Genomic DNA, 24,895 nt, shown 5'->3' with positions numbered 1-24,895 from the left:
CCCCAGTACATTTGGAATAATTTGTCAGGAAAGTGCATGGGGTTTTCTTAATAGCACAGAAGAAAAGCAGCTGCTTTCTCCTTTTAATGTGTATTTTTAGAACTAGCAAACCTGAGAATCAGTGCCCCATGAAGGCACAGACCATGGCAAGCAGAAAGAGGAGGTTTTGGTGGATGATTAGGAAAGCAGTGCTTCTCCTGCCTCTGGGGATCTCCTTCTGTTAAGCGAGCCAGTGACACCGCTTTGTGCTTTGGATCTATTTTACATAAAACAACCCATCTTCTTCATTACCCAAAACATGCCTGGAGGGGCACAGAGCTTCATTTGATCATCAAACACTCCTGAGGAGCAGCAGCAGCCAAGGCCTTACCAAAGAGGGTGCAGAAGAGAGCCCCCAGCACGGGGTCGGGCAGCGATGCGAAGAGCGCGCTGAACTTGCCCACCATGCCCAGCAGCAGCATGAAGGCAGCTCCGTACTGGATCACCCTGCGGCTGCCAACCTGCAGGGAAACAGCAGGGCAGGGGTGAGGGCTGCCCTGGGCCAGCCCCACACCTGCTGCTCCTCCCTGCGCTCGGCTTTCACCTCAGCTCGCTCCCGGCGCCGGCACGACTGCGCTCCAGGCAGGGAGGAGCGAGGCGCCTCAGAGGGATGCACCTGGCTCAGAGGGATGCACCCGGCTCAGAGGGATGCACCTGGCTCAGAGTGATGCACCTGGCTCAGAGTGATACACCTCAGAATGATGCACCTCAGAGGGATGCACCTGGCTCAGAGGGATGCACCCTGCTCAGAGGGATGCACCTCAGAGTGATGCACCTGGCTCAGAGTGAGGCACCCGGCTCAGAGTGAGGCACCCGGCTCAGAGGGATGCACCTGGCTCAGAGGGATGCACCTGGCTTAGAGGGATGCACCTGGCTCAGAGGGATGCACCTGGCTCAGAGGGATGCACCTGGCTCAGAGGGATGCACCCGGCTCAGAGGGATGCACCTCAGAGGGATGCACCCTGCTCAGAGGGATGCACCTGCTCTCAGAAGGCTCATTTATGACTTTACACTACTATTATATATAAAAAAATACTATACTAAACTAAAGCATACAGAAAGGATGCTCACTGAATGCTAAAAGGATAATAATGAAAACTCAAACTCGTGACTCTTTCCAGAGCCTGGACACAGCCTGAGCAATGAGACAAAATAACTCACAGCAGAATCCACTGGAACAATCACCTGTGGGTGAACAATCTCCAAACACATTCCACACAAGAGCACCACACTGGAGAAGCAAATGAGATAAGAACTGTTCTCCTTTTCTCTGAGGCTGCTCAGCTTCCCAGGAGAGAGGATTTTTCAGAGAGTGTGAATGCCACACTGTGTGTGTTTCCTTTTGGTGCTGGAGGGCTCAGCTGAGCCACAGCTGCTCTGCAGCAGGCTCAGCCTCCCCAGGCCAGCCCTAAAACCCTCTGGAACTGCCACAGTCACCAGGAAACCTGGTGGAACCCAGCTATGGGAGAGAAAGCAAAATGGAAATGGAAATATAGCAAATAAATTCCACGTGCTGCTGCCCTGGACACAGGAATAGATGAAACAGCTTGTGGAAGGAGGGGCAGGATTTTTAGGCTTAGATTAGCAGCTGGTTTTGTGACAGCCTCAGAGAGCAGGGCTGAATGCAAATCAGGGCTGTGCTAATGCTGAAACCAAGGGCCTGCACTTCCTTCCCAGTTTTATTTTAAGCATTCAAGACTCAAGCAGGCAGTGGCTCTCTGTGGTGCAGGGGTGTGGATAAACCTGAGGTTGGTATTTTAACATCTTCTACTGCCACAAAAGGTGCCCCAGGAACAACAAAAACTCCTTTACATTAAGGAGGTTTCTAGAAAAGCCCTTTGCAGGTCCCCTGGTACAGAGCAGCAGGGTTCAAAAAGGAAATATTCATTTGTTCATCATGTGTGACTGAGCTAAATGAGAGAAATGAGGAGGGGAAAATCCTTCCTTGCCCCCATTCCTCACTGCTGAGCTCCAGGTGAGCTCCTTCCCCTGCAAACAGAGCTCTGCTGCACCATAACTGGAATTACAACAGAATTTAGCTGGCACTTTCTCTGCTCTTTATAGAAATATTCATTTCTGCAGGGCCCCTGAGATGCTGCCCTACAATTCTCTTCCTGCCAGAACCAGGCAAATGCTCTGAAAACCTGCATGACAGTGACATTTATTTATGCAAACAAATTAAAGCTCCTGAAAACATCCCAGGCAGCATTCAGCTCAGGCTCTGTATCTGTTTCCAGCACACACACTTATTTTGGAGTGATTATTTTGGAGTGCATCAAATGGTACCTGGAGCCTCCATTTCAGCAGCATCACCACCACAGCAAGAGCTGCTTCAGCCCCAGCTAATCAGAGCTAATTGATCTGGCTCTCATCAAGTAAAACACACACTGGCTCCAAGGCTTTGCAGCACCTCCATGCAGCTGAATTTCCATTTAAGTGTAATCACACACCAATTTCAGGGGAGGGAAAAGCCCTGGAGATGCAGCACTGAAGATTTCCTCTCCCAAATCAACAGCAGAGCATCTCTGTGCCAGAATTCCACCTGAAGCTGAGGAACTGCTGGGTTTTGGGGAAAGAAAGTGCAGCAGGGGAACAAGAGCACAGCCTGGGCAGCTCCACTCCCTGCTACAGCTGCCACTTCAGCTTTCCAGTGCCCCAGCATGACATGCACACTCATTTCTGTGGGCTGCTCATAAAAACAGGGCTGTTAATTCATCTCAACCCCCACGAAGTAACAAGGGCAAGGGAGCAGAGCAGAATAAACCTCTCTTTAAGGGCTTTTCTGAGCAGAACTTCTCTCCTGGGAGGTTTCTGTGAGCTGGGTGGTGACTGGTACAGACAGCAGATGGTGCTGTTAGTGCTGGACTGCACCCCAAAGCAGCAGAATCGCCCTTTGTGCAGCACAAGGGAGGCTGAGGACAAACACAGCATTTATGTGTGATCAGGCCAGGGGGATCAGTTCCTGCAGGGGGGACACACATTTCCTATCCTTGCAGGAAGGATTTATGGGCCCTATCTGCAACATAAATCACCCTCAGCAATGCTGTGCTGCTCCTTACCAAGGTTAAATGAGCAGCACCAGGCAGATCTCCCTGCAGCCAAGGCCTCCCAGCTCAGCCAGGCACAGCCCCAGCCCCACACAGGAGCAAAGGAGCCCCTCAAGCACTCACACACTGCACTGAGCAGCATCACCAGAATTAAGTAAACTCCTAAGGCCTAAAGCCAAACACTGAGGGTCCTTTTAGCTCTGAAATGGCCTTGGCTGCAGCCCTGTGCCAGGGCCATGTCCCACTGCAGACTCAGATAAAGCCCATGTTGCATTTCACTGTGTGTAAGTGAGGCATTAAAGTCACTTCCTACTGATGCTTTCAGAGCAGGACACCCAAACCCAGCAATTTCTACACAGTTTGCAGTGCTTGTGCCTCAAGTCAAACACCCCAGAGCCCAGGAATGCTGCCTGGGTTTTCCAAGAGACAGTTTAGGCAGCAGCATCTGCTTTGTGGGGATTCTAACTGCCTTGTACCCTGAATAAAGGGATTTTTGAACTCCTGATGAACAGTAATGCATTTCCCTCAGACAAGAGCTGGTACAGACACTCAGGCACACTCAGAACGATCTGGGAAATTTGTGTGCACAGGAATGGAGCAGAATGGTCTGCTGGAAGAGGATTATGAACACAAGGAAGCCCTGAGGGCTCAGAGCAAAGCACTTCACCTTTGTGATGCCCAGGACCCCAATGTTGGGGCTGGAGGAGGTGGATCCATTCCCCGTCCCAAACACTCCATCCAGAACACAGGAGAGCCCCTCGATGAAAATCCCCCTGGAAATCCCAAAGAGAACACAAGAGCCACGTTGGTACAGGCACACATTCCCTGGGGTGCTCCTGAAGGCCACAGGGGCACCTGCAACCCATGGGACAAGCTCTAACACACCTGGGAAACACACTGGGGGGGTTTCCTGAGTCACAGATCCCCACATTCTTAAACTGAGGAAATGATACTAAAAATTCAAATACAACTTCAGAGCTGCTCTTTGTTTCTAGACTGCATTCCAGGTGAGTCTTAGATCCCCACATTCTTAAACTGAGGAAATTTATATTAAAAAATCAAATAAAACTTCAGAGCTGCTCTTTGTTTCTAGACTGTGTTCCAGGTGAGTCTTAGATCCCCACATTCTTAAAGTGAGGAAATTATATTACAAATTCAAATAAAACTTCAGAGCTGCTCTTGGTTTCTAGACTGCATTCCAGGTGAGTCTTAGATCCCCACATTCTTAAACTGAAGAAATTTATACTAAAAATTCAAATAAAACTTCAGAGCTGCTCTTTGTTTCTAGACTGCATTCCAGGTGATTTTGACAACCCCAGTTCCAGAAGCAGTTCAGAGCTCTTTCCCTGTGGAAACTGTGCTGGTAACTCCCACAGGCTCCAGCAGGAATGGGACTGGGATTCAAGTGTAACAAACCACCCCAGATGCCAGCTCCACCCTGCATCTCACATCTTTAGCCCAAACTGCATCTCACATCTTTGACCAAACTGCAACATTTCCCCCCAGAGCACATTCCCGCTTATCCAAAGGGGGAAAAACCTAAAAACCCCAGCAGGCTGAGAGAGTGGGGGTACTCCAGGCTGGGACAGACCTGTTGATGGCGTGGATGGGAGGAGGAGGAGCACAGGAGAGCCTGGCACAGGCGTAGTAGTCCCCGATGGACTCGATGATGCTGGCCACCACGGCGCTCAGCATGCCGATCACGCCCGCCGCAGAGATGGTGGGCAGCCCCCACTGGACTGTGGAGAGAGCAGAGCTGAGACCCTCCCGCCCCAGCTGAGCTCAGGACATCCCCCTGGCTGCCCTGGACTGCCCAAACCCCTGCCAGGGGGCTCAGAGACCCTGGCACACAGCACAAGACCCCTGTGGTTTGGTTATGACCCATGGAGCAAGTTACCAACCGTATACACTCACATGAAAGCCTAAGTAGAATATTAACTAGTTTGTCATGGGGTGAAAAATAGATTTTTGGGGTTTTTAGAATGGGGGTTCAGGGGGCAAGATGGAGGAATCTGGGCACGTCCAGCCTTTCTCCTTCTTGGCCTCCATCTTCTGCTGTGCTGGTGGCACTTTTGGGTTGGTTTAGAGTAGAAGCTCACTAACATAGCTGATGGGTATTGGGCAGTAATTGTAAATACTGTACATGTAGCTTTTAGTATAAAAAGACAACACCATCCCAGGGGCAGGCAGAGTGCCTCTGACTGTCCTGCTGAATGGACCTCAGCAGCCAGAGAAAGAATTTTATAGATAAGGAACAATAAACAATAAACCTTGAGACAGAGAACTGAAGAGCTCTGACTCCTTCTTTGACCACGAGGCTGGGAAAAGAGACTTTGTGGCACATCTGGGGCTCACTGTGAGCAGCTGGAGCCCTGAGACCCCAGCACATGGCCTGGCTCCCAAACACACACAGGCCTGGGGGACTGAGCAGTGCTCTGGGCTGGGAAGGGCTGTGGGGATCCCCAGCACTGCCCAGGTCACTGCTGGCCGTGTCCCCAAGTGCCACATCCACACTGCTGGTCAACCTCCAGGGATGGGACTGCAGCTCTGCTCCAGGGCTGGGCAGCCCTTCTGGGCAGAAATGTTCCCCAACATCCATCCTGAGCTTCCCCTGGCACAGCCTGGGGCTGCTCCCTCTCCTCCTGCCCCTGTTCCCTGTTTGGGATAAGATCCCAAATCCCCCCTGTTGGGAGCTGTGCAGAGCCAGAAGTTGCCCTGATCCCATTTTCTCCCTCTGAGCCCTTTCCCAGCTCCATGCCCTGCCCTGGACAGGCTCCAGCCCCCCCATGTCCTTGTCCTGAGGGCCAGAATGACCCTGGGATTGAGGGGGGCCCTCCCCAGTGCCCAGCACTGCCCCAGGCACCGTTTGTTTATCTTTGATGGGAACAACAAACCCCCTTCACTCTAACGCAGTCTGGCAAGTTCAAGGAGATGAAAGGAGCAAAGGAACAGCCACCAAACCAACTGCTTTGATCACACTTGGAAATATCCCAGGGAACCATAAAAGCCCACTAAAAAAAAAAATTCCTCCTGTTCAGGAATCAGGAATTTGAGCTACAGCTTGTGAGAAAACAATCCTGGCCACTGAGGCAAATGCCACTGTATTATTACTGCTCCAGAGAGTCACTTTGGTCACCAGTTTAGCCGACCAAAGAGGATGGCAACAACCAGCTCTGATCACTGCACAAACACCTCCCAGCTCCAAATTTTTGTAGTAGAGAAAATGAGATTAATTTAAGCCTGCAGAAAAGCCTGACAGGTTTTCCACAGCAATTGCCTCGATGCTTTTATCTCTTTGAAAGAGATGAGCCTCCTGCAACAAAGGGATCTTCAGTCACACAGGAGTGAATGAACCTCACAAACACAAATGGGCTGATCAGGGTGGAGAAGTTTTCCTCCTCTTCTTTCCCAAAAGCTTCTATTCCTCATCTGCTGCTTTAGAAGTGGTTTCTTTGAAGAACCAAAGCATATGGAAAACCACAATGAAGCTGCCTCATCACAATGTGGTGGCATAGCAGATAATTCCTGCATTTCTATTCTAAAATAACATTATTCCCTAATTACCCAGGTAATTTCTGAAGGGTGAGCCAGTTGTGCAATCTCACTCCTTAAACCCAGCCTTTAACAGCTTTAAACTTAGAGCTGGCCAACATAAAAATACCTCCAGAATGTTGTGTGAAGTGTCTGGTGCTCTCCTGTAAATAATTTCAGTGCCCTCTGATAAGCAGGGCCTGGCACTCCCTGACTTGCCCGTGCCAGCGCTGCCCTGGCAAGTCGGGGCATTTTCCAGCTGTGCTCACCCAGGGACGGGCGTGTCTGGGGCAGGGAAGGGCAGCAGGCTGGCACAAACTCCCCACAGAAGGGATTCCTCAGGCAGTGAGAGGCAGGGACTCCAGCAGAGCTGTAAAATCCCGTCCCTGGCACTGTGGAGCATTATCAGCACTGCCAAGGACTGATCAATCACCTCTCCATGGCAGAGGCGCAGTCACTCAGAGTCACCCAGATCAATCCTGCACACTGCAGCTCCAGAACCTCATCCCCCCTCGGGTGAGACCTTAAGGAATCAGCTGGAAACGAGGAAAAGCCAGCAGCAGGCAATGAGAGTGGTGTGTGCTGGAACTGTGGAAGGGTTTGGACTGGGAGGGACCCTCAGAGCCATGAGCAGGGACCCTTCCCACTGTCCCAGGCTGCTCTGAGCCCTGCCTGGGACACTGCCAGGGATGGATCATCCACCACCCAAAGGTGTGGAGTGCAGCACTGAGAGAGCCAGCAGAGCTGGGGAACAGCAGCAATGGCCCTGCTGAGTTCTGGGGAGCCAGGGCTAAGGAATAAATCACTGAGAGAGCCAGCAGAGCTGTGGAACAGGAGCAATGGCCCTGCTGGGTTCTGGGGAACCAGAGGAATGGAATAAATCACTGAGAGCCAGCAGAGCTGGGGAACAGCAGCAATGGCCCTGCTGGGTTCTGGGGAACCAGAGGAATGGAATAAATCACTGAAAGAGCCAGCAGAGCTGGGGAACAGCAGCAATGGCCCTGCTGGGTTCTGGGGAACCAGAGAAATGAAATAAATCACTGAGAGAGCCAGCAGAGCTGGGGAACAGCAGCAATGGCCCTGCTGGGGTCTGGGGAACCAGAGGAATGAAATAAATCACTGAGAGAGCCAGCAGAGCTGGGGAACAGCAGCAATGGCCCTGCTGGGTTCTGGGGAACCAGAGCCATGGATAAACCACTGAGACAGCCAGGAGAGCTGGGGAACAGGAGCAATGACCCTGCTGGGCTCCTGGGGAACCAGAGGAATGGAATAAATCACTGAGAGAGCCAGCAGAGCTGGGGAACAGGAGGAATGACACTGCTGGGCTCCTGGGGAACCAGAGGAAAGACACTGCTGAGTTCTGGGGTACCAGGGCTAAGGAATAAACCCCAGACAGAGCCAGCACAACCCTGGAGCAGCAGCACTGGCCCTGCTGGGTTCTGAGGAAGCAGAGCAATGACACTGCAGGGTTCTGAGGAACCAGGACTATGGAAGGCACCCCCGAGAGAGGCAGCAGAGCCCTGCTGGGTTCGGGGGAACCAGGGCCAAGGAATGCACCCCCGAGAGAGGCAGCAGAGCCCTGCTGGGCTTTGGGGAACCAGAGGAATGATCCTTCTGGGCTTTGGGGAACCAGGGCCAAGGAAGGCACCCCCGAGAGAGGCAGCAGACCCTGCTGGCCCCAGAGCAGCACACTTACAGGGGTAGGGCACCTTGAACCAGGGCGCCACCAGCAGCACGCCGCGGCGCGCGTCCGTGCGCGCGTAGAAGCCGTACTTGGAGCTGTCCGGGGGGAACACGTCCGTCACCGTGAAGATGAAGCACAGCAGCCAGGACACCAGGATGGCCAGGATGATCTGGGGACACCAGCACAGCGGGGCAGTGAGCTCTCGGCTGCCTCTCAGGGGGTGCTGCACAGCCCAGAGCCTGGGCTGGGGGAAATGGATCGGTGGGGGCTGGATGGGAGGTTTGTATGGCAGGGATTTGTATGGAGAATATACAGATACTGTAGGGATTTGTATGGAAAATATACAGATACTGTAGGGATTTGTATGGAAAAGACAGGCTACATACAGATACTGCATGCAAAATACATGCTATGTACAGATACTGCATGGATTTGTATGGAAAAGACAGGCTACATACAGATACTTCATGTAAAATACATGCTACATACAGATACTGTATGGATTTCAATGGAAAAGACATGGCATATACAGATACTGCATGTAAAAACATGCTATGTACAGGTACTGCATGTAAAATACATGCTATGTACAGATAATGCATGGATTTGTATGGAAAAGACAGGCTACATACAGATACTGCATGTAAAATACATGCTATGTACAGATACTGTATGTAAAATATATGCTACATACAGATACTGTATGGATTTGTATGGAAAAGATATGTCACATATAGATACTGTAGGTATTCATATGTAAAAGACATACTACATGTAGATATTGTATGTATATAGTAGGTAAAATACATCCAATGTATGCTGTATGCAAATAGTATGTAAAATACATATTATATGTAGATACTGTATGTAAATAGTGTGTATAATACATACTATATATAGATGCTGTATGGATTTGAATGTAAAATACATATTATATAGAGATATTGTATGTATTTATATGTAAAATACAGATTACTTTAGATACTGTATGGATTTGTATGTAAAATACATGCTATATATAGATATTGCATACAGATATTGTATGTAAATAGTATGTAAAATGAATACTATATATAGATACTGTATGCAAAATACATATTATATATACTGTATGTTTACAGTATGTAAAAGACATACTATATACTGTATGTAAAATACACATTATATACAGATACTGTATGTAAAATACATATTATATATAGATACTGTATGTTTATAGTATGTAAAAGACATACTATATATAGATACTGTATGTATCCAAACCAACAGCATCCCACACCCACCAAAACAGAAATTTTTTTTTTTTTTTGTTGCCTAAGGAAGAACAAGTTCAACAACTTACAGGGAACATCTTGAAAAGCTGCAGCCTGTATGCTGTCCATCCTTTCTTGGATTTATAAATGGGCAAGGGAAATTTGACATTTCTGGCATACTGGGAGAACAACAACACTAGGAAAATAGTCCTGAGGAAAAAAAAGGAGGATGAGGAGGGTGGGACAAGAGAGAAATGTCATTAGCACCAACACATGATAAATTCCTTTCAGCACAAACCTCTCCAGACCCTTTGGATGCAGAACTTCAATTTCAGCAGAAGACAAGGCAGCAAAATTATTAAAATTATTATTCCTCAAATGCCAAATTTGAAATCTGAAGCGCTGCAAAACTCAGCAGCTGCAAGCAGAGAAATGGATCAGGGAGAGGCCCAGACTGAGGGGGGATTTTCAGTTCAAACTCCTGTGCTGCCCCTCCTTCCTCCCAAACCCCACCTGTGGTCCAGGGCTGTCTGTAAAACACAAACTTGCTGCCAGCACCTGGCAAGGAACAGGAAAACTGGGGCGCTGTGGACAGGAGTTTTTACATTTCAAAATTTGCATCAAACTCCAAAGCACTTGAGGAAATTTCTGTCAGGGCAATTTTTCTGTTCCTCAGAATGATTTTTTTTTAATATGAATCTTTCACTAAATAGCTGCAAATGAAGCAGAATGGAGCCCAAGCCCCAAGATTGGCTGCCAGTGCAGTCCATCAGTATTTTAGATCTCAGTTATTATTTATTCCCCCCCTCAATGAAACTGCCAAGCTCCTCCAGACAATAAAAATTATTTTTTACAGCTAAAAAAAGCGCCCACTGCACTGAAAAATCAGAATTCAGGGCACGTTGCTCAGTTCTGAAGGAGCAATTCTCAATTCTCAACCCAGCCCTGCTCTGCAAGGGCCTCCCAAAGACTGGAGCTGTCTGAAGAAGCAAAGCTCTGCTGAAATCTGAGATTATGTTTTTATCAGCTGACTTGAAAAATAAAAAGAGGATTTTCAGCCTCTCTTCTGCCCCGGATCAGACACAAACCAGTTTTCTTCTCCCTCAGTCTCCAGGAAAAGGAGGGGCATTTACAGCCCTCAGCATCCAGGAGAAGAGCAAAATCTGCATCTTGTCCATGCAGGAAACCCCAGAATCCCCCAAAATCCACCGTGGGCTCCCCTCCCTCAGGACAGGGAGCTTTGGATGGGATTCAGCACAGAGCTGTAAAAAAATACAATATTCAATTACTGCAATGAATTTTCCACAGGCTGCAGGGCAGAGGGGCTGTGAAACAGCACCAAAGCCTGGAATGCCCCAGGAAAATCTGGATGAACAGGCAAATCAGGAATAATTTCCCTTTTTACCAATATCAGTGCAAATGTCTGATAAAGGGAATAAAGCACCCATGGAACAAGCCAGGTGAGGAAATTGGGAATCCTGCAGCTGATTCTGCAGGGCCAGGGGGAAATGCAGGACCTTGATCTCCTCAGAATGCCCAGGACAGCTGCAGGAGCCACATCTCCCAGAGCTGGAGCCAGTTTCAACAATCCCCTGCACATTTCTGCATGGCAGAGGCCAGAAATACTTTATTGACTGGCTAACATTTAAATCCTGCTCCTGAATTGATTTTTTTTTCCCATCTGCAAAAATGTCAACTTTAATTACACATTTCCATGTCCAATTCAAAGATGTGCTTGATTCATTTCACATTAGCCCCAACTTGCAGAGAAATTTGTTTTACAGACAAATAAAATGTTCCTCTGGATCAGCTGCTTAATACAATAAAATCACAGAAATACTCCTGATGCCAACATGCAAGATAAAACAGAATTAAAGAGCCCTTTTAATCATAAGCTGCACTTACAGAATACTTTACATGTTCAAAGCACTGTGCAAACAGATTAGTGAGATCACAATCTGATCTCAGCAAGGCATTGCTGCTGCTCCCAGAGCCAGCACAGCTGGGTGCTGCCCATGGAGGAGCCTCAGCCCTGCTCTCCCAAAAATGGGGTTTCAAAGGGGCTCTTTGAGCTGTTCTCCCCAAAATGAGGTTTCAGTGGAGCTGTTTGAGCTCTGCTCTCCCCAAAATGGGGTCTCAAAGGAGCTGTTTGAGCTCTGCTCTCCCCAAAATGGGGTTTCAAAGGAGCTGTTTGAGCTCTGCTCTCCCCAAAATGGGGTTCCAGTGGAGCTGTTTGAGCCCATTTTCTCCCCAAAATGGGGTTCCAGTGGAGCTGTTTCAGCCCCTTTTCTCCCCCAAGTGGGGTTTCAAAGGAGCCGTTTCAGTCCCTTTTCTCCCCAAAATGGGGGTTCCAGCCTCATTTGCTGCTTACCCACATGGGGAGCTTTTGTCTTCTCTTCATTTCACTTCCCTCACTTATTCCTTTTCATTCTGTCATTTCTCTGGCCCCTACAGCTGATGGCACACAGGTCCCAGGCCCTGGAGTTCCCTCCAGAAGCCCTTTTGTCCCCTGGCAGGGATCTCAGCTCGTGGCTCAGCCTCTGGTGGTGCTCCTGGCAATACCTGTGCCCTCTGCCAGCACACACAGGATGTTCTCTCGGGCACAGCAAAGCAAAGCAGTGCCAAAGGCAGAGGGAGCAGCAGCACCAGGGCTGTACCTGCTGCAGCAGCAGGGCAATCAGCACTGCCAGCCCAGGAACACAAACTGCTCACTGCACTTCATCCCTCTGGGGTTCTGGTAAATCATCTTTTCTACAGCACTGAACTCCACCAACTCTTGCTTTATGAAATCTGCTCTCCACACCTCATTTTGGTCACTGTCCCTTCCTCTCTCCTCGAGCTCATGTTATCATGCAATGGTTTGGGTTGGAAGGAACCTTAAAGCCCATCCAGGTCCATGAAGGAGCCATGGGCAGGGACACCTTTCACCATCCCAGAGTGCTCCTACCCTGCCCACCTGGCCTTGGGCACTTCCAGGGGCACCACAGCTGCTCTGGGGCCTCCCCACCCTCCCAGGGAACGATTTCTTTGCAGCTAAAAGCTTCAGGCAACTGCCCTGAGCTGCTGTGTCCTGATTCCCACATTTCTGGATGAGCTGACCTCATCCAGACTCTGGGTGTTTCTCGGGGTGTTTGTTTCTCAGGGTGTTTGTTTCTAGGGGTGTTTCTCATGGTGTTTGTTTCTCGTGCTGTGTGTTTCTCAGGGTGTTCTCAGGGTGTTTGTTTCTCAGGGTGTTTGTTTCTCAGGGTGTTTGTTTCTCAGGGTGTTTGTTTCTCCTCATGGTGTTTGTTTCTCGTGGTGCTTCTCATGGTGTTCTTCATGTTTGTTTCCCAGGGTGTTTGGTTCTCATGGTGTTCCTCATGTTGTTTCTCTCCCATGATGTTTATTTCTCGTGGTGTGTGTTTGTTTCTCATGGTGTTTGTTTGTTTCTCGTGGTGTTTGTTTCTCGTGGTGTTTGTTTCTCGTGGTGTGTGTTTCTCGTGGTGTGTGTTTGTTTCTCGTGGTGTGTGCTTGTTTCTCGTGGTGTGTGTTTGTTTCTCGTGGTGTGTGCTTGTTTCTCGTGGTGTGTGTTTGTTTCTCGTGGTGTGTGCTTGTTTCTCGTGGTGTGTGCTTGTTTCTCGTGGTGTTTATTTGTTTCTCGTGGTGTTTATTTGTTTCTCATGGTGTTTCTCCCCACCAGCCACCCCACTGCCTCCAGCTTTTCCCCAGCCCCGAACGCTGCGTGCCCGTCAGGAAGCCCCGGTACTCACAGCATGGCGATGCCCCAGTGCTTGCCAGCTCTCTCCCCAGCAGCCTGGAAGCCCGAGAGGCCGATGAGGGCCACGGTGGGGGTGATGGTCAGGGGCCCGATGTAGCGCAGCAGGGCCCCGGGCAGCCCCAGCAGCCCGATCACCACCTCGATCAGCGAGGACATGATGATGGCACCTTGGATCTGAACACACAACAGGGCAGAGAGGCAGCTCAGTGCCATCTGACAGGCAAAGCCAAACCCTTTGTTTTTCTGTTCTGGATTACAAACTGCAGTTAAAAGAATTCAGTGACACAGAAGAACTCAGCAATTTATTTTTTTTTCGTCATAAAACAGCTCATTATGTTTAAGTGACTTATCGCTTTAAGCATAACACTTATGGTTTTCTCCACAAAACTATTACACAACAGACCAGTGGGCCAGTCTGGAGGCTGTGTGGAAAGCACATCACACTGTCAGACAGGAGACCTGGGGTCCAGGCTAACCTTTAAGCTCTCAGATCGAACGGCAAGGGTTGGTGCGCCACGAGGTGATGCTCCTAGCTCCTAGGGGCAGAGTGTGTGCTGCATTGGTCACAAGTGCTCCTTAGAAGCTGGATTAGAGCAGCGTTGTGGTCTCAGGAGACTGTCAGCCCTCTTGGCTGCAGGGCTCTTGGCAGGATGTAGCTATGGTTTGAACATGGGGAAGAGAGAGGGGTTGTTTTTAATTAAGAAAAAGTTGGCAGCCCAAAGCAACGGGATGGGAGATCAATTCCATGACACACGCCTTCATTTGGACTACTCTAGCTGCCACCCTGGCGTGGCACAGCCCTCAGCCTGCCCTGCAGGGCACCACCACTTCACACTGCGGTGCTGCGAGTGGAGAAGGAGCTCCGGGTATCTCACAAGACTTTGGGGAGATTCGACCTCTTATCACAAGGGTCTCCAACTTAAATCACTCGGGAAGGAACCAGATTTCCTAAGGGCAGATTCACCTTCCAGGGCCAGCCCCAGTGCACAGGGACAGCAGGCAAGGGGCCTGGCAGCAGCTGAACTGCTGCCAGCGAGCACAAATCAAGGTTACAAGAAGAGTTTTCGTCTCTCTCGAGCATTTCACTGCACGGCTTTTGGGATGTGGTAACTAACTCCTGGTATTTGCTGTCCAGCAATGAACAGGTGGAAAAGATGAAGACTTCCATGAAATGAGTAAAGGGATAAATTCACATGGAGATCGCAGTGAAACAAGAAATTACCAACTTAAAGACAAGAACACACGGATGACTGAGTGAGGAACTTAACTGGAGCTGGAGAGAGTGACAGCAAAAGGCAATCCCACATTACCTCTCGTATCCGGGGGTACCAGATGTGCTCCGTGTGCAGCAGCTCTGCTGTCCCGTTTGCAACTGTTACATCTGCCAAAAGGGACAAAAATCAGGGGTTTCTTTTACTGCCCAGCCACTCTGCCACCCTTCCACACAAAGCAAATCCCTCCCCGGGCTGCGGCTGACAAAGGAGCCCCAGGTCACACAGAGAGCCAGTTCTGCTCAAATGAAGGCCCAAAGCCAACCCCTCACTTCTCCCTCTGCTCCAAAACTCCCAGCAGCCAGGGTTCCAACAGGAAAATGCCCTGATTTCCAGCCAGGAGTCAGCCAGGAGTTCTCTCCCCACTCCAGCAGGAAATTACTCAGCTGCACCCCAGGAATCACAAACTCCAGCGCTTGCTGCTCCCCAGTGGAGGTCACTCACTGAAGGAGCTGAGCCATGAGGACAGCCCCAACTGGCAGCTCTGGGAGGGGAAAGGATCCAGGAGGAAGATGAGCAAAGCTCTTTGTGACAATGTGGAGTCCTGGGGAAATGGCTTTGCCAGCCAGGGATATCAGAGTTTCTTTCAACAAGCTGGGTGTGAGTTAACAGAGATGTATGAACACCCAAATTCAATGATTGAGAGTCCAAAGGAGCCCTGGGAAGAGCTCCAGTCAGGATTGGATTATTCCCTGTGCTGCTGCTTCCCACTGCCCACAGCCTTGGGACTGAACAACCACCCCCCAGTGAAGAGAAAACTGCCAGAGTCATTTCCAGCCCAAGCTGAAGCAAAAGCTCCCATCCCAACCAGAATCTCCTCCCTCTGAAGTCCAAACCTTCCAGGATGACGACAGCAGCAGAGAAAAGAGCGAAAAAGAACATCCAAATCTTGTCAAAACCTGTCAGGTATGACTTCAACAGGGGAAAACCCTGGTCTGGAGGTGATGCTGCACATTGCTCAAACTCCCTCCCACTCACAGCTTCAAAGGGCTCACCTGGACTGGCTGTTTCCAAATATTTGGAACATTCCGGGAAGGAACGTTTGCAGAATGCAAATGGAACACAAGAATTACTTTGTGCCACAGTTACTGTTCCTGTGTGCATTTTTGTATTAAAGAAATCCCCAGAAACAGAACTCCACAAGGACATGTTTAGGAACCTTCTGTGGCAGATATTTTAACACTAAAAAGAGAGGCTGTCCATATTCCCCGCTCATGACTCCCAGTTTTTACATCAGAGCCTCTGGCATGGTCAGCTGGGCCATTTGTCACTTGAACCTGGACAAGGATAAACAACAATTACCTGTGTTATTGCACTTCCACTTCTCCAGAGAGAGAATTGCTCTGGCAGGTGCTAAGAATGCAAAAGCACTGGCTTGGAACAGGGGTAACCTGGTGGGGAGAGAGAGCAGAGATGGTGACATGCTGTGGGGTGGGCACTCCAACCACCCTCTGCTGAGCCACTAAACTGGGAAATAACAGGATTTCTCACCAAAAACAACCCAGTCACAGAAAAACAAAGACTTCACAAGCCAAAGAGCTGACAGCACCAGCCTGGAGTTATCACCCAGGTGACTCCAGGGGCCAGGCACTGGTGGCAGGGTGTGACAGCAGCACAGGGACAAGGGGGACACTGAGCTGGGGGAGCAGAGTGCTGAAGGTGCAGCTTTCACCACCCAGCACAGGAACAGCTCCCTGCAGGTGCAGCTTTCACCACCCCAGCACAGGAACAGCTCCCTGCAGGTACAGCTTTCACCACCCCAGCTCCCTGCAGGTGCAGTTTTTGCCATCCCAGCTCCCTGCAGGTGCAGTTTTTGCCATCCCAGCTCTCTGCAGATGCAGTTTTTACCATCCCAGCTCTCTGCAGGTGCAGTTTTTGCTATCCCAGCTCTCTGCAGGTGCAGTTTTTGCCATCCCAGCTCCCTGCAGTGCAGTTTTTGCCATCCCAGCTCTCTGGGGGTGCAGTTTTTACCATCCCAGCTCTCTGAAGGTGCAGTTTTTACCATCCCAGCTCTCTGGGGATGCAGTTTTTACCATCCCAGCTCTCTGCAGGCTCCATCCCTCCCCTCTGCATGACTCTGAGCACACTCATTTTGGAGTGCATGTGTCAATAACTGCTGGGCTGATGGGAGAAGATTAGATGTTCCCAGTGGTTGCCACCAATAAATACAAACACCACAAGAATTTCAAGATGACATTCTTAGCATTGATGTTTATACTTCCCAAAAGATGTAGAGATCTGAAGAGGATCTACCTGCAGCAGGTATGAATTCACTGACCTCACTGGGCCTTGTGTAACAAACATCCCAAGGTTACTTAACTGCAGATGCACTCTGAGCCATCCTGCAAATATTGACATTAATGCATGGCCAGGAGATCCCCTCCACAGGAGATCCCAAGGTGTGACACAGGAATGAGGGCAGGAAAAAGAACTGCTCAGCTCAGGTGAAGATCAGAGAGTGCTCACAGGAGGAGAAGTGTGGGGGGAAACAGTGAGCACAGAAAAGATCAAACTGTTATTGATGGGAGTTGGGAAGTTCACAGGAGCAGTCTGGGCCATGGGTAATCTCAAAGCCACCAAATGTTGGAAACTGTGTTAGAAACTCCAACTTCATGAACTCCATGAGCCATCCAAGCAGGGCTGGCTGGGCAGAACTGCCCTGGGAGCTCCTCCATGCAGAAATCCCAGCTCCACCTGCAGGAAGTGAGGGCTGCTGGCTCAGGGAGTGATTCAGCCCATCCTGCCAGGCTCATATGGCAGGGCTGCAACACCTGGAACAAGCTGCTACTGCTCCATGCCACCTACACAGCCCCCTCAGAGGTTTGGTAAACACACACTGCAAACACATTCTCCAGGGCTGAGGTCACTGCTGCCAGCCTGGGCTGCTCTGCATCCCATGGAACAGCACAGGGATGGAAAAGCACATCTCAGCCTGCTCCACTTCTATGTGACACAGGTAACTGAGGGAGCTCCCAAAAGGCTCAGAATACTGGGGATTTTCCCCCCTAAGTCAGGTTAAAAAAAAAAGTAATTTAATTTTTTTCCATTTTTGAACAACTGTTGAAAATCAGTCAACCAAGATCTGTCTCCTTCTCAGGTGACAGCTGCAGTCTGGGAGTGACTTACAGATTTTAAGGCAGCCACTCATTGCCATGAAGCACCAAAGCTGATGAGTGGGGTTTTCATCTCAATTCCATGCCCAAACCACCCAGCTGCTCCATTCTGGCACGGACTGAAGTGAAGACAGGAGTTTTTCTGCAGGCAAAGGCATCTGGAAATGTCTCATTAGGCTCCCAGATGTGAGAAAGCTGAGCCAGGGCAGGGCACAGCAGCGGAGCTGCCACCCTGGCGTGGATTAAAGCTGTGCTTGATGGTCTCAGTGCCACTAATTACCCACTAATGAACCCCTGCCAGAGCTGGGGCTCACTGCACAAGCCAGTGAATAGCTGGAATTCCTAGAACTGGTCTGGGTACCCAACCTACCCCAACTCCACCTCGTAATCGAGCTAAATCCATCTTTAAGAACCCTTAAACCATGGAATTTGACCTTTTGAAACCTTTATTTGCTGAAATACTTTGCAGTTGACAGACTTGCCAATGAATACTTGCAAATCTCATTGAGAGGCCTGTGCTGCTGTATCCCATTCCCAGCCTTACATAAACCCCCCATCACATGGGCAAGAGTTATAAAACACCCCAGCGTGGAAATTTCCTCCCTAAACACAAGTTATTTTAAGACCCAAACACAATTTGGCCTTCAGGGTTATGAAAATGTAAGTACAGTGCAAGTGGGAGCCACTGGAAAAGGAAAAATCCCAGCAGGGTGGAGGGCAGGGCTGGGATTACACAAAGAACAGTGAATTTCAAAATTCTGTACCTTTGGCACTGTAATTTTGGGCCTCTTCTCTCCGAATGAGCCCCAAATCCCTCTCCAGTAAGTGATAAAAAGCCAAGATTATTAAGGGGGGAAAACCCCCAAATATGACAAACTTCCAGACAAGGTAGATGAGGATTTATGGTTACAGACCAAAGAGCCAGCCAGGCTGGAAATAAGATTATTAACTCTGGGGAGATTTATATTTATATTTATATATTTAATGTTCTTGCCAACACCAGATTTATACAAGGATTTGCCTCCTGGGCTCTTCCATCCTCCTAAGGAGAGGTGAGAGCATCCCTCACACCTTTGTTTTGTCCATAACTCAGAGCAGTTAACAAACAAACCCAAATTATTCCATGGATTGGGAGGTAACAGTGACAAGTTTCCCTCACCATTTTTCCCTGCCTTTTTCACTTGCCAACCCTTCACAGGATTTGCTGTAGGACTGATCACAACCACCTAAAAACTGCCAAGAATTTCATTCAAGAAATTCCTAGAACCACCAGTCAGCCCCTCTTTACCAAGGAGTGTGGATTGTTCCTCTCCTACAACACTTCTGCTTCTCTGTTCTGCTGGGTTTCCTCTCCCTGCTGGATTTTCTCACTCCTGGGATGCCTTGTGTTATTTCAGATCCACCTTTTTTGTGGGGAGCAGCTTTCCAAAAGCTCTCCCTGACTGCTGCTGTCGGTTTTGTTTCTCTCCTCTGCAAATCCCACACACACCTGGATCCTGGGAAGCCCCAGCTGCCCACCCAGGCTCACCTGCAGCCCAAGGTGGTCTGCAGCAAAAATTAATAAAAACCACCAGAGTTAGCCCCTCTTGACCAAGGTGTGTGAATGAATTGTTCCTCTCCCAGGAACACTACTGCTTTATCTGCCCTGAGAACCCCCCAGATGTCTGTGCCCAGGCTCACCTGAAGCCAGAATTAATAAAACCACCAGAGTTAGCACCAAGGTGTGTGAATGAATTGTTCCTCTCCCAGGAACACTCCTGCCTGCTCTGCCCTGAGAACACCCAAATGTCCATGCCCAGGCTCTCCTGCAGCAGAAATTAATGAAACCACCCCAGTCAGCCCCTCCTGACCAAGGTGTGTGAATGAATTTTTGCTCTCCCAGGAACACTCTGCCCTGGGGACCCCAAATTTCTGTGCCCAGGCTCACCTGCAGCAGAAATTAATGAAACCACCCCAGTCAGCCCCTCTTTACCAAGGTGTGTGAATGAATTGTTCCTCTCCCAGGAACACTCTGCCCTCTCTGCCCTGGGGACCCCAAATGTCCATGCCCAGGCTCACCTGCAGCAGAAATTAGTAAACCCACCCCAGTCAGCCTGTCTTTACCAAGGTGTGTGAAGGAAGTGCTCCCCTCCCAGAACACTCCTGCCTTCTCAACCCTGGGAACCCCAAATGTCCATGCCCAGGCTCACCTGAAGCCAAAATTAATAAACCCACCAGAGTCAGCCCCTCCTGACCAAGGTGTGTGAATGAATTGCTCCCCTCCCAGAACACTCCTGCCTTCTCTGCCCTGAGAACCCCCAAATGTCCATGCCCAACCTGAAGCCAAAATTAATAAACCCAGCCCAGTCAGCCCCTTTTTACCAAGGAGTGTGAAGGAAGTGCTCCCCTCCCAGGCCACTCTGTGGGCAGGCAGGCTCACCTGCAGCCGAAGGTGGTCTGCAGCAGGGTGGTGATGCCCACGCAGAAGAAGATGGTCCCGATGAGCTGGCTGGTGGCCCACTGGTCGAAGCCCACGCACATGGCGTCGGCCAGCAGGAAGGGCACGGCGATGGTCCCGCTGAAACACGTCAGGTAGTGCTGGGGGCACAGGGTTAGTGCTGCAGACCATGGTCCTGCCCGCCCTCAGCACCACACAGCGCCTGCAGGCACTCTGGGGGCCTCAGAGGAGCTGGGGTGTTAGTTAGAGATCAGCTTTACTGCAGGTAATTAAAATAAATGGGGAGGCCTTGATGGAGTTAAGAGTTGGTAGTTAATTAATAATTGATTGCTTGTCAGCACAGTGTTTGGTTAGCTGGGTTTGTAATATAGAATTGTAAGAAGAATATTCTATATTCTTATAGAAGAATACAGAAATTGATAAAGAGCTTTTGGGAACATAAGACAATTGTTTTTGGGAACATAAGACAATTGTTTTTAGGAACACAAGATAATTTTGGGCCTTCTCTGTCCTGAACCCAACTGAAGCCAGGGAATGGGAGCTCTCCCAAGGGTTCATTTGTCATATTTGCATCGGAAAGGTAGAAAGGTCAAAAGGAGGAAGACTTCATTGACTTCCTCATTTTGGGACCCCTCCCCATGAAAGGGACCACTGACCCATTTCCAGGAACAAACTACTCACGCTTAATAACTTTTGAACTAATTACCATGCTTAATAACTTTTGAACTAATTACCATATGGGGAATGGGATGTACCAAAGCCATGAATATCCATTTGTATTTTGGGTATTCAATACTTTATAGATACAAGGGCTCTGTGATCACCTGTAAATTGTGGTCTGTATTTGGGATTTATCCCACAATGAACACACACTTTCTAACTTTAACCTGTCAGAGTTCTTGTCCCTCACAGTTGGATATGGGTACTAGATCAATACCCTTATTTTTAATAAATCAAGCAGCTTCTCTTCCTGCCTCTGAACCCCCTGCAGAGCTCCCCCTCCTGAGCTTTGCTTTCAGTGTTTCTCGTGATCCTGATGTGGGGATTTCTGATTTTTTGCCATTTCTGGGGAACCCACAGGCTCCTGAAGCCCTCCACTCTCCTGAGGAGGCAGCCAGGTACCTGTGCTGAGAGCAGCCTCCAGCCCAGCAATAACTCCACTCCCACTGGCTCACACACAAAGGACTCCTTAATTCTGCCTTGACCCAAGCACACCAAAAGCAAAACAACCAACAAAGTTTCACCATACTCCACACACAAGTAAAAATAGAATCCCTACAGAACTGCCTGTCCTTGAGGAAAAGGCAGCAATACACAGGATGCTTTGCAATGAGTTTGTTTGGGGATCTCAAGGTCCTTCACAGAGATTAGCAGATTCTCAGCATTCCTGTGGGCCAGATGTTGTTACCACTGCAGAAGGGAAGGAGATGGGACTGGAGCTGCCCTGCTGCCCACAAGCAGGGGCTGAGCTGGAGGAAGCACCTGCTCGTGCTCCAAAGGCAAGCCAGGTGCAGGGTGATGCTCTAAGAACTGAAATAACTGCAGTAGCAGCTTTAATATTCAATATTTCAGGTCTAAACCCTTCTCTCTCTCCATCTCTAACTCCAGAGGTGCCCAATGTCCATGTGAAGGCCACCCCTGAGCCTTTGCTCACTCATTTACCACCAGCAGCTTTTACCTCAATAAATATTTGGGTGACTCTCACAAATGCATGAGCTGGAAACTAAAATCATTCTCAGAGCAATGATCTGAGTGTGATCAGCCTCAGAAGAGACCTCCCAACACCTTCCTCCAGCAGGTGAGAGCAGAGAAGGATAAAACACACACACACTTTGAGCTGCACAGAAAATCCTCCAGGAACTCTGAAAGCCACAGAAGCAAAAGCTGTCCCTGTTTGGGGATGTACCTGCAAGCCCAGGAAGATGCAGAGGTACCAGGGGGGAACATCTTCAATGGTGTAAATCATGTCAGTCCTCTGGGCATCCAAACTGCCACTGCTGTCCAGGGTCTCTGCCAGGGAGCTCTGCAGGAACAAGGGGCACCAGCAGGTTAGTGCTGCACAGAATAAAGGGAATTTCAGCTCCCAGGCACTCCAAGGCTGCTTCAGCAACTCTGATTTGTGACCATTTCCAAGCCTTTCCCATCCAGCTCCTGAATTTGTAGCCAACATGTTCCCTCCCTGCTTATTTATTTATAATTGCTGATTTATGACAGAACTGATCTGGCAGCCAAAAGGTGCCCAAAAATGGATTCATCATGACAAGGCTGCTAAAAAACCCCACCAAACCCCAAAACCACAAAAACAAACAGAAAAAGAAAATAGGGAAGAATTGGAACTAAGAAGAAGAGCTCTGTCCTTGCATCAGAGACCAAAATCGCTGGCAAAAATAAATCCTCATTATGATAATTGCTTCCCTGCTCTGCTCTTACCCAATTCCATCTTGGTTAACCACTTTTAGCCAAAGAATTTATAATTTCCCTTCTTGCCCCTCATTTATGCAGTCAGGAAAGATGCTGATTATTTATTACACCCAAATTAATTTCTATCAGCCCAGAATTCCTCCAGGAATTTCAGTTCCCCCAGGAATTCATGCTGTGCCCTTCCACTGCCAGTGGGCAAGTGAGCACAGACATTCACACATCAACACCCCTGCAGAGCTCCCAGCACAACAAGGGCCAGCTCTGCCCTGTCTCTGTCCCAAATAACTGGAATCTGGGTTGGAAATTCCTGAGAACAAACCCACAGCGCTCCAAAGCACAACAACAGAGGCAGGAGGAAGTATCAGATGTTGTAATTTCAGACCAAGGAGCTAAAAAATTACCTTACACAACAGCTGCTGTGCCCTAATCCGGCCCAGGACACCCTGAGCCCACGTGAAGCTGCCTCACACAGAGCCTGGGAGCTCTGCCAGACTCGTGACTGCCCCAGATTGTCTCCACTTCTCCAAAAACCCCACCACATCCACGGGCTGGGCTGAGCCAACCTGCACTCGGTGCCACCTGCCAGGCCAGCAGCCAAACTGAGCCTGGCACTGCCCTCCCACCTCAGCCTCCTGCTGGGAAAACAAAATCCACTGGGAAAAGTCCCAGTCAGGGGGTGAAAGCGGGCACAGTGCTGAGGGGGCTGCAGCAGAAATGCCAAATACAGAAACCCCATTTGAGAGAACTCCTGAAAGCACTCTGAGCACTGCTCTCCCCTCCTGCAGCACCAGTGCTGCTTTCCATGGACTGAAAAAGGAACAAACTCTCTCCTGACCCAATTCTCTAAAAAAACCACACAAAAAAATCAGGAATTTGAGCCATGGAGTGGCTGGGGGTGGAAAAGCCCTCTGAGAGCCTCAGGTGTGAGCAGCAACACAGCAGCAGCACCATGGCACCACAAAGCACATCTCCAGCTGCCACACACTGTTCAACCCCTCTGGGGATGGGGACTGCAGCACTGCCCCTTCCAACCCTGACCCTTTCCACAGGAGAATTCCTGCTGGTGTGCAGCCTGGCCCTGCCCTGGCTGGGCTGCAAGGACCCTGAGGTGCAGTGCCACACGGGCAGGGACAGTTCCTTTCATGTGCTGGACAATTCCCACACGTTTAGGAATTGTATCTTTCATTTTCTGTCCTATGAGATAGTTCTGGATTTATAATTAAACAATATCCTACAAATTTACAATAGCAAAGGAAGCCAGAACTGTTTTGTTGCCGTGAGGGAAGGAACTGGGTGATGGTTTAGCTGACTGAGGGCTTTCTTTTGGATTAGGTTGTGGGTTGAGGGCTTTTTTTGAGATTTCTGGAGAAAACAACAATGGAAACAACAATTCCATTGTCCCAGGGTGCTCCAAGCCCCATCCAGGCTGGCCTTGGGCACCTCCAGGGATCCAGAGTTGCTCTGGGCACCTGTGCCAGGGCTGCCCACCCTGCTCCTGCAGCACAGCAAAGCTTGACCTGCAGCAGAAATGCTTCCTCTCCAGCTCAAGGTCTCTTTGAGGTGAATTGTTCTCCATCACCCACGGTTCTGACCCCATGGGTCAGCTGGGAGGGAGGGAAGCACAGGTTTGGGAAAAGCAGGAACACTCTGGTGTCTGGAGATGGCTTATCTCATTGCACAACTCAGCCCAACACCTCTGGCTCGAGGCTTTTATCAGATTGTGCCTCTCCACTCCAGCCCCAGCATGCTCCAAACATCAGCCAGCAAAGACTTCCAGAGGGAACAAAAAGCTGCCCATGAAATGTGAGAGTGGGGATGGGAGTGAGACACCTGGGCTCCAGGCCCAGGCTCCCCTGGAACCCAGCCCTGACAGACCTCTGGCTGCTCAGGAGATGTTTCAGATCTGAAATTCAGGAGTGGAAACATGAACTGCATCCCCTGGTGTCATCCCTGCCCCAAGAGAAACCCAGCCTTGAAGGAAGGAGCATCATGATGCCCCTGCTTGGAACCAGGAGTTTCGTGCCTGTTTCAATCAGGACATTTGAAAAACCTGGGTCAGGCTGAGGCATTTCAGAGACAAAAAAGCCAGTTGGACTGAACATTCCAGAAATTTAGATCTACCATAATCCTCATCCTTATTTTAAACAAAAGCTCAGATTCACACCATCTCAGCCTGCAGGATCATCACTGAACTGCCTAGGGAATGAAAGAGTGGAGGAAAAAAGCTGGAAAAATCCCAACCAAGGGCATGAACTGCTCCCACCATTTCCTGAGTCATGGCCCAAGCGCTGCACCCAGTGTGTGACCAGGAGTCACGAGGGCAGAAGTGCCTGGGGAGATGT

At 49.5% G+C, this 24,895-nt stretch overlaps 1 protein-coding gene across 3 annotated transcripts in view; it reads right to left on the bottom strand.

The window, feature by feature from the left end:
• The window catches only part of SLC23A2 (solute carrier family 23 member 2), a 50,959-nt gene that overhangs the window by 5,625 nt on the left and 20,439 nt on the right, over positions 1-24,895 (bottom strand). For 2 of the 3 annotated variants that reach the window (XM_084221873.1, XM_084221874.1), the window contains exons 4-13: positions 22,039-22,155; positions 20,115-20,272; positions 15,885-15,973; positions 14,622-14,692; positions 13,304-13,485; positions 9,644-9,764; positions 8,314-8,470; positions 4,678-4,825; positions 3,754-3,859; positions 371-500 (exon numbers count right to left, since the gene is read on the bottom strand). In XM_084221873.1, coding sequence (XP_084077999.1) covers positions 371-500; positions 3,754-3,859; positions 4,678-4,825; positions 8,314-8,470; positions 9,644-9,764; positions 13,304-13,485; positions 14,622-14,692; positions 15,885-15,973; positions 20,115-20,272; positions 22,039-22,155 — 1,279 coding nt within the window. The remainder of the gene's footprint in view (positions 1-370; positions 501-3,753; positions 3,860-4,677; positions 4,826-8,313; positions 8,471-9,643; positions 9,765-13,303; positions 13,486-14,621; positions 14,693-15,884; positions 15,974-20,114; positions 20,273-22,038; positions 22,156-24,895) is intronic. The other variant, XM_084221875.1, reaches the window with a different exon arrangement.

Source organism: Fringilla coelebs (assembly GCF_963513975.1).
Source record: "Fringilla coelebs genome assembly, chromosome: 26".
NCBI classification, from domain to species: domain Eukaryota; kingdom Metazoa; phylum Chordata; class Aves; order Passeriformes; family Fringillidae; genus Fringilla; species Fringilla coelebs.
This window is presented reverse-complemented; position numbering and strand designations above follow the sequence as displayed.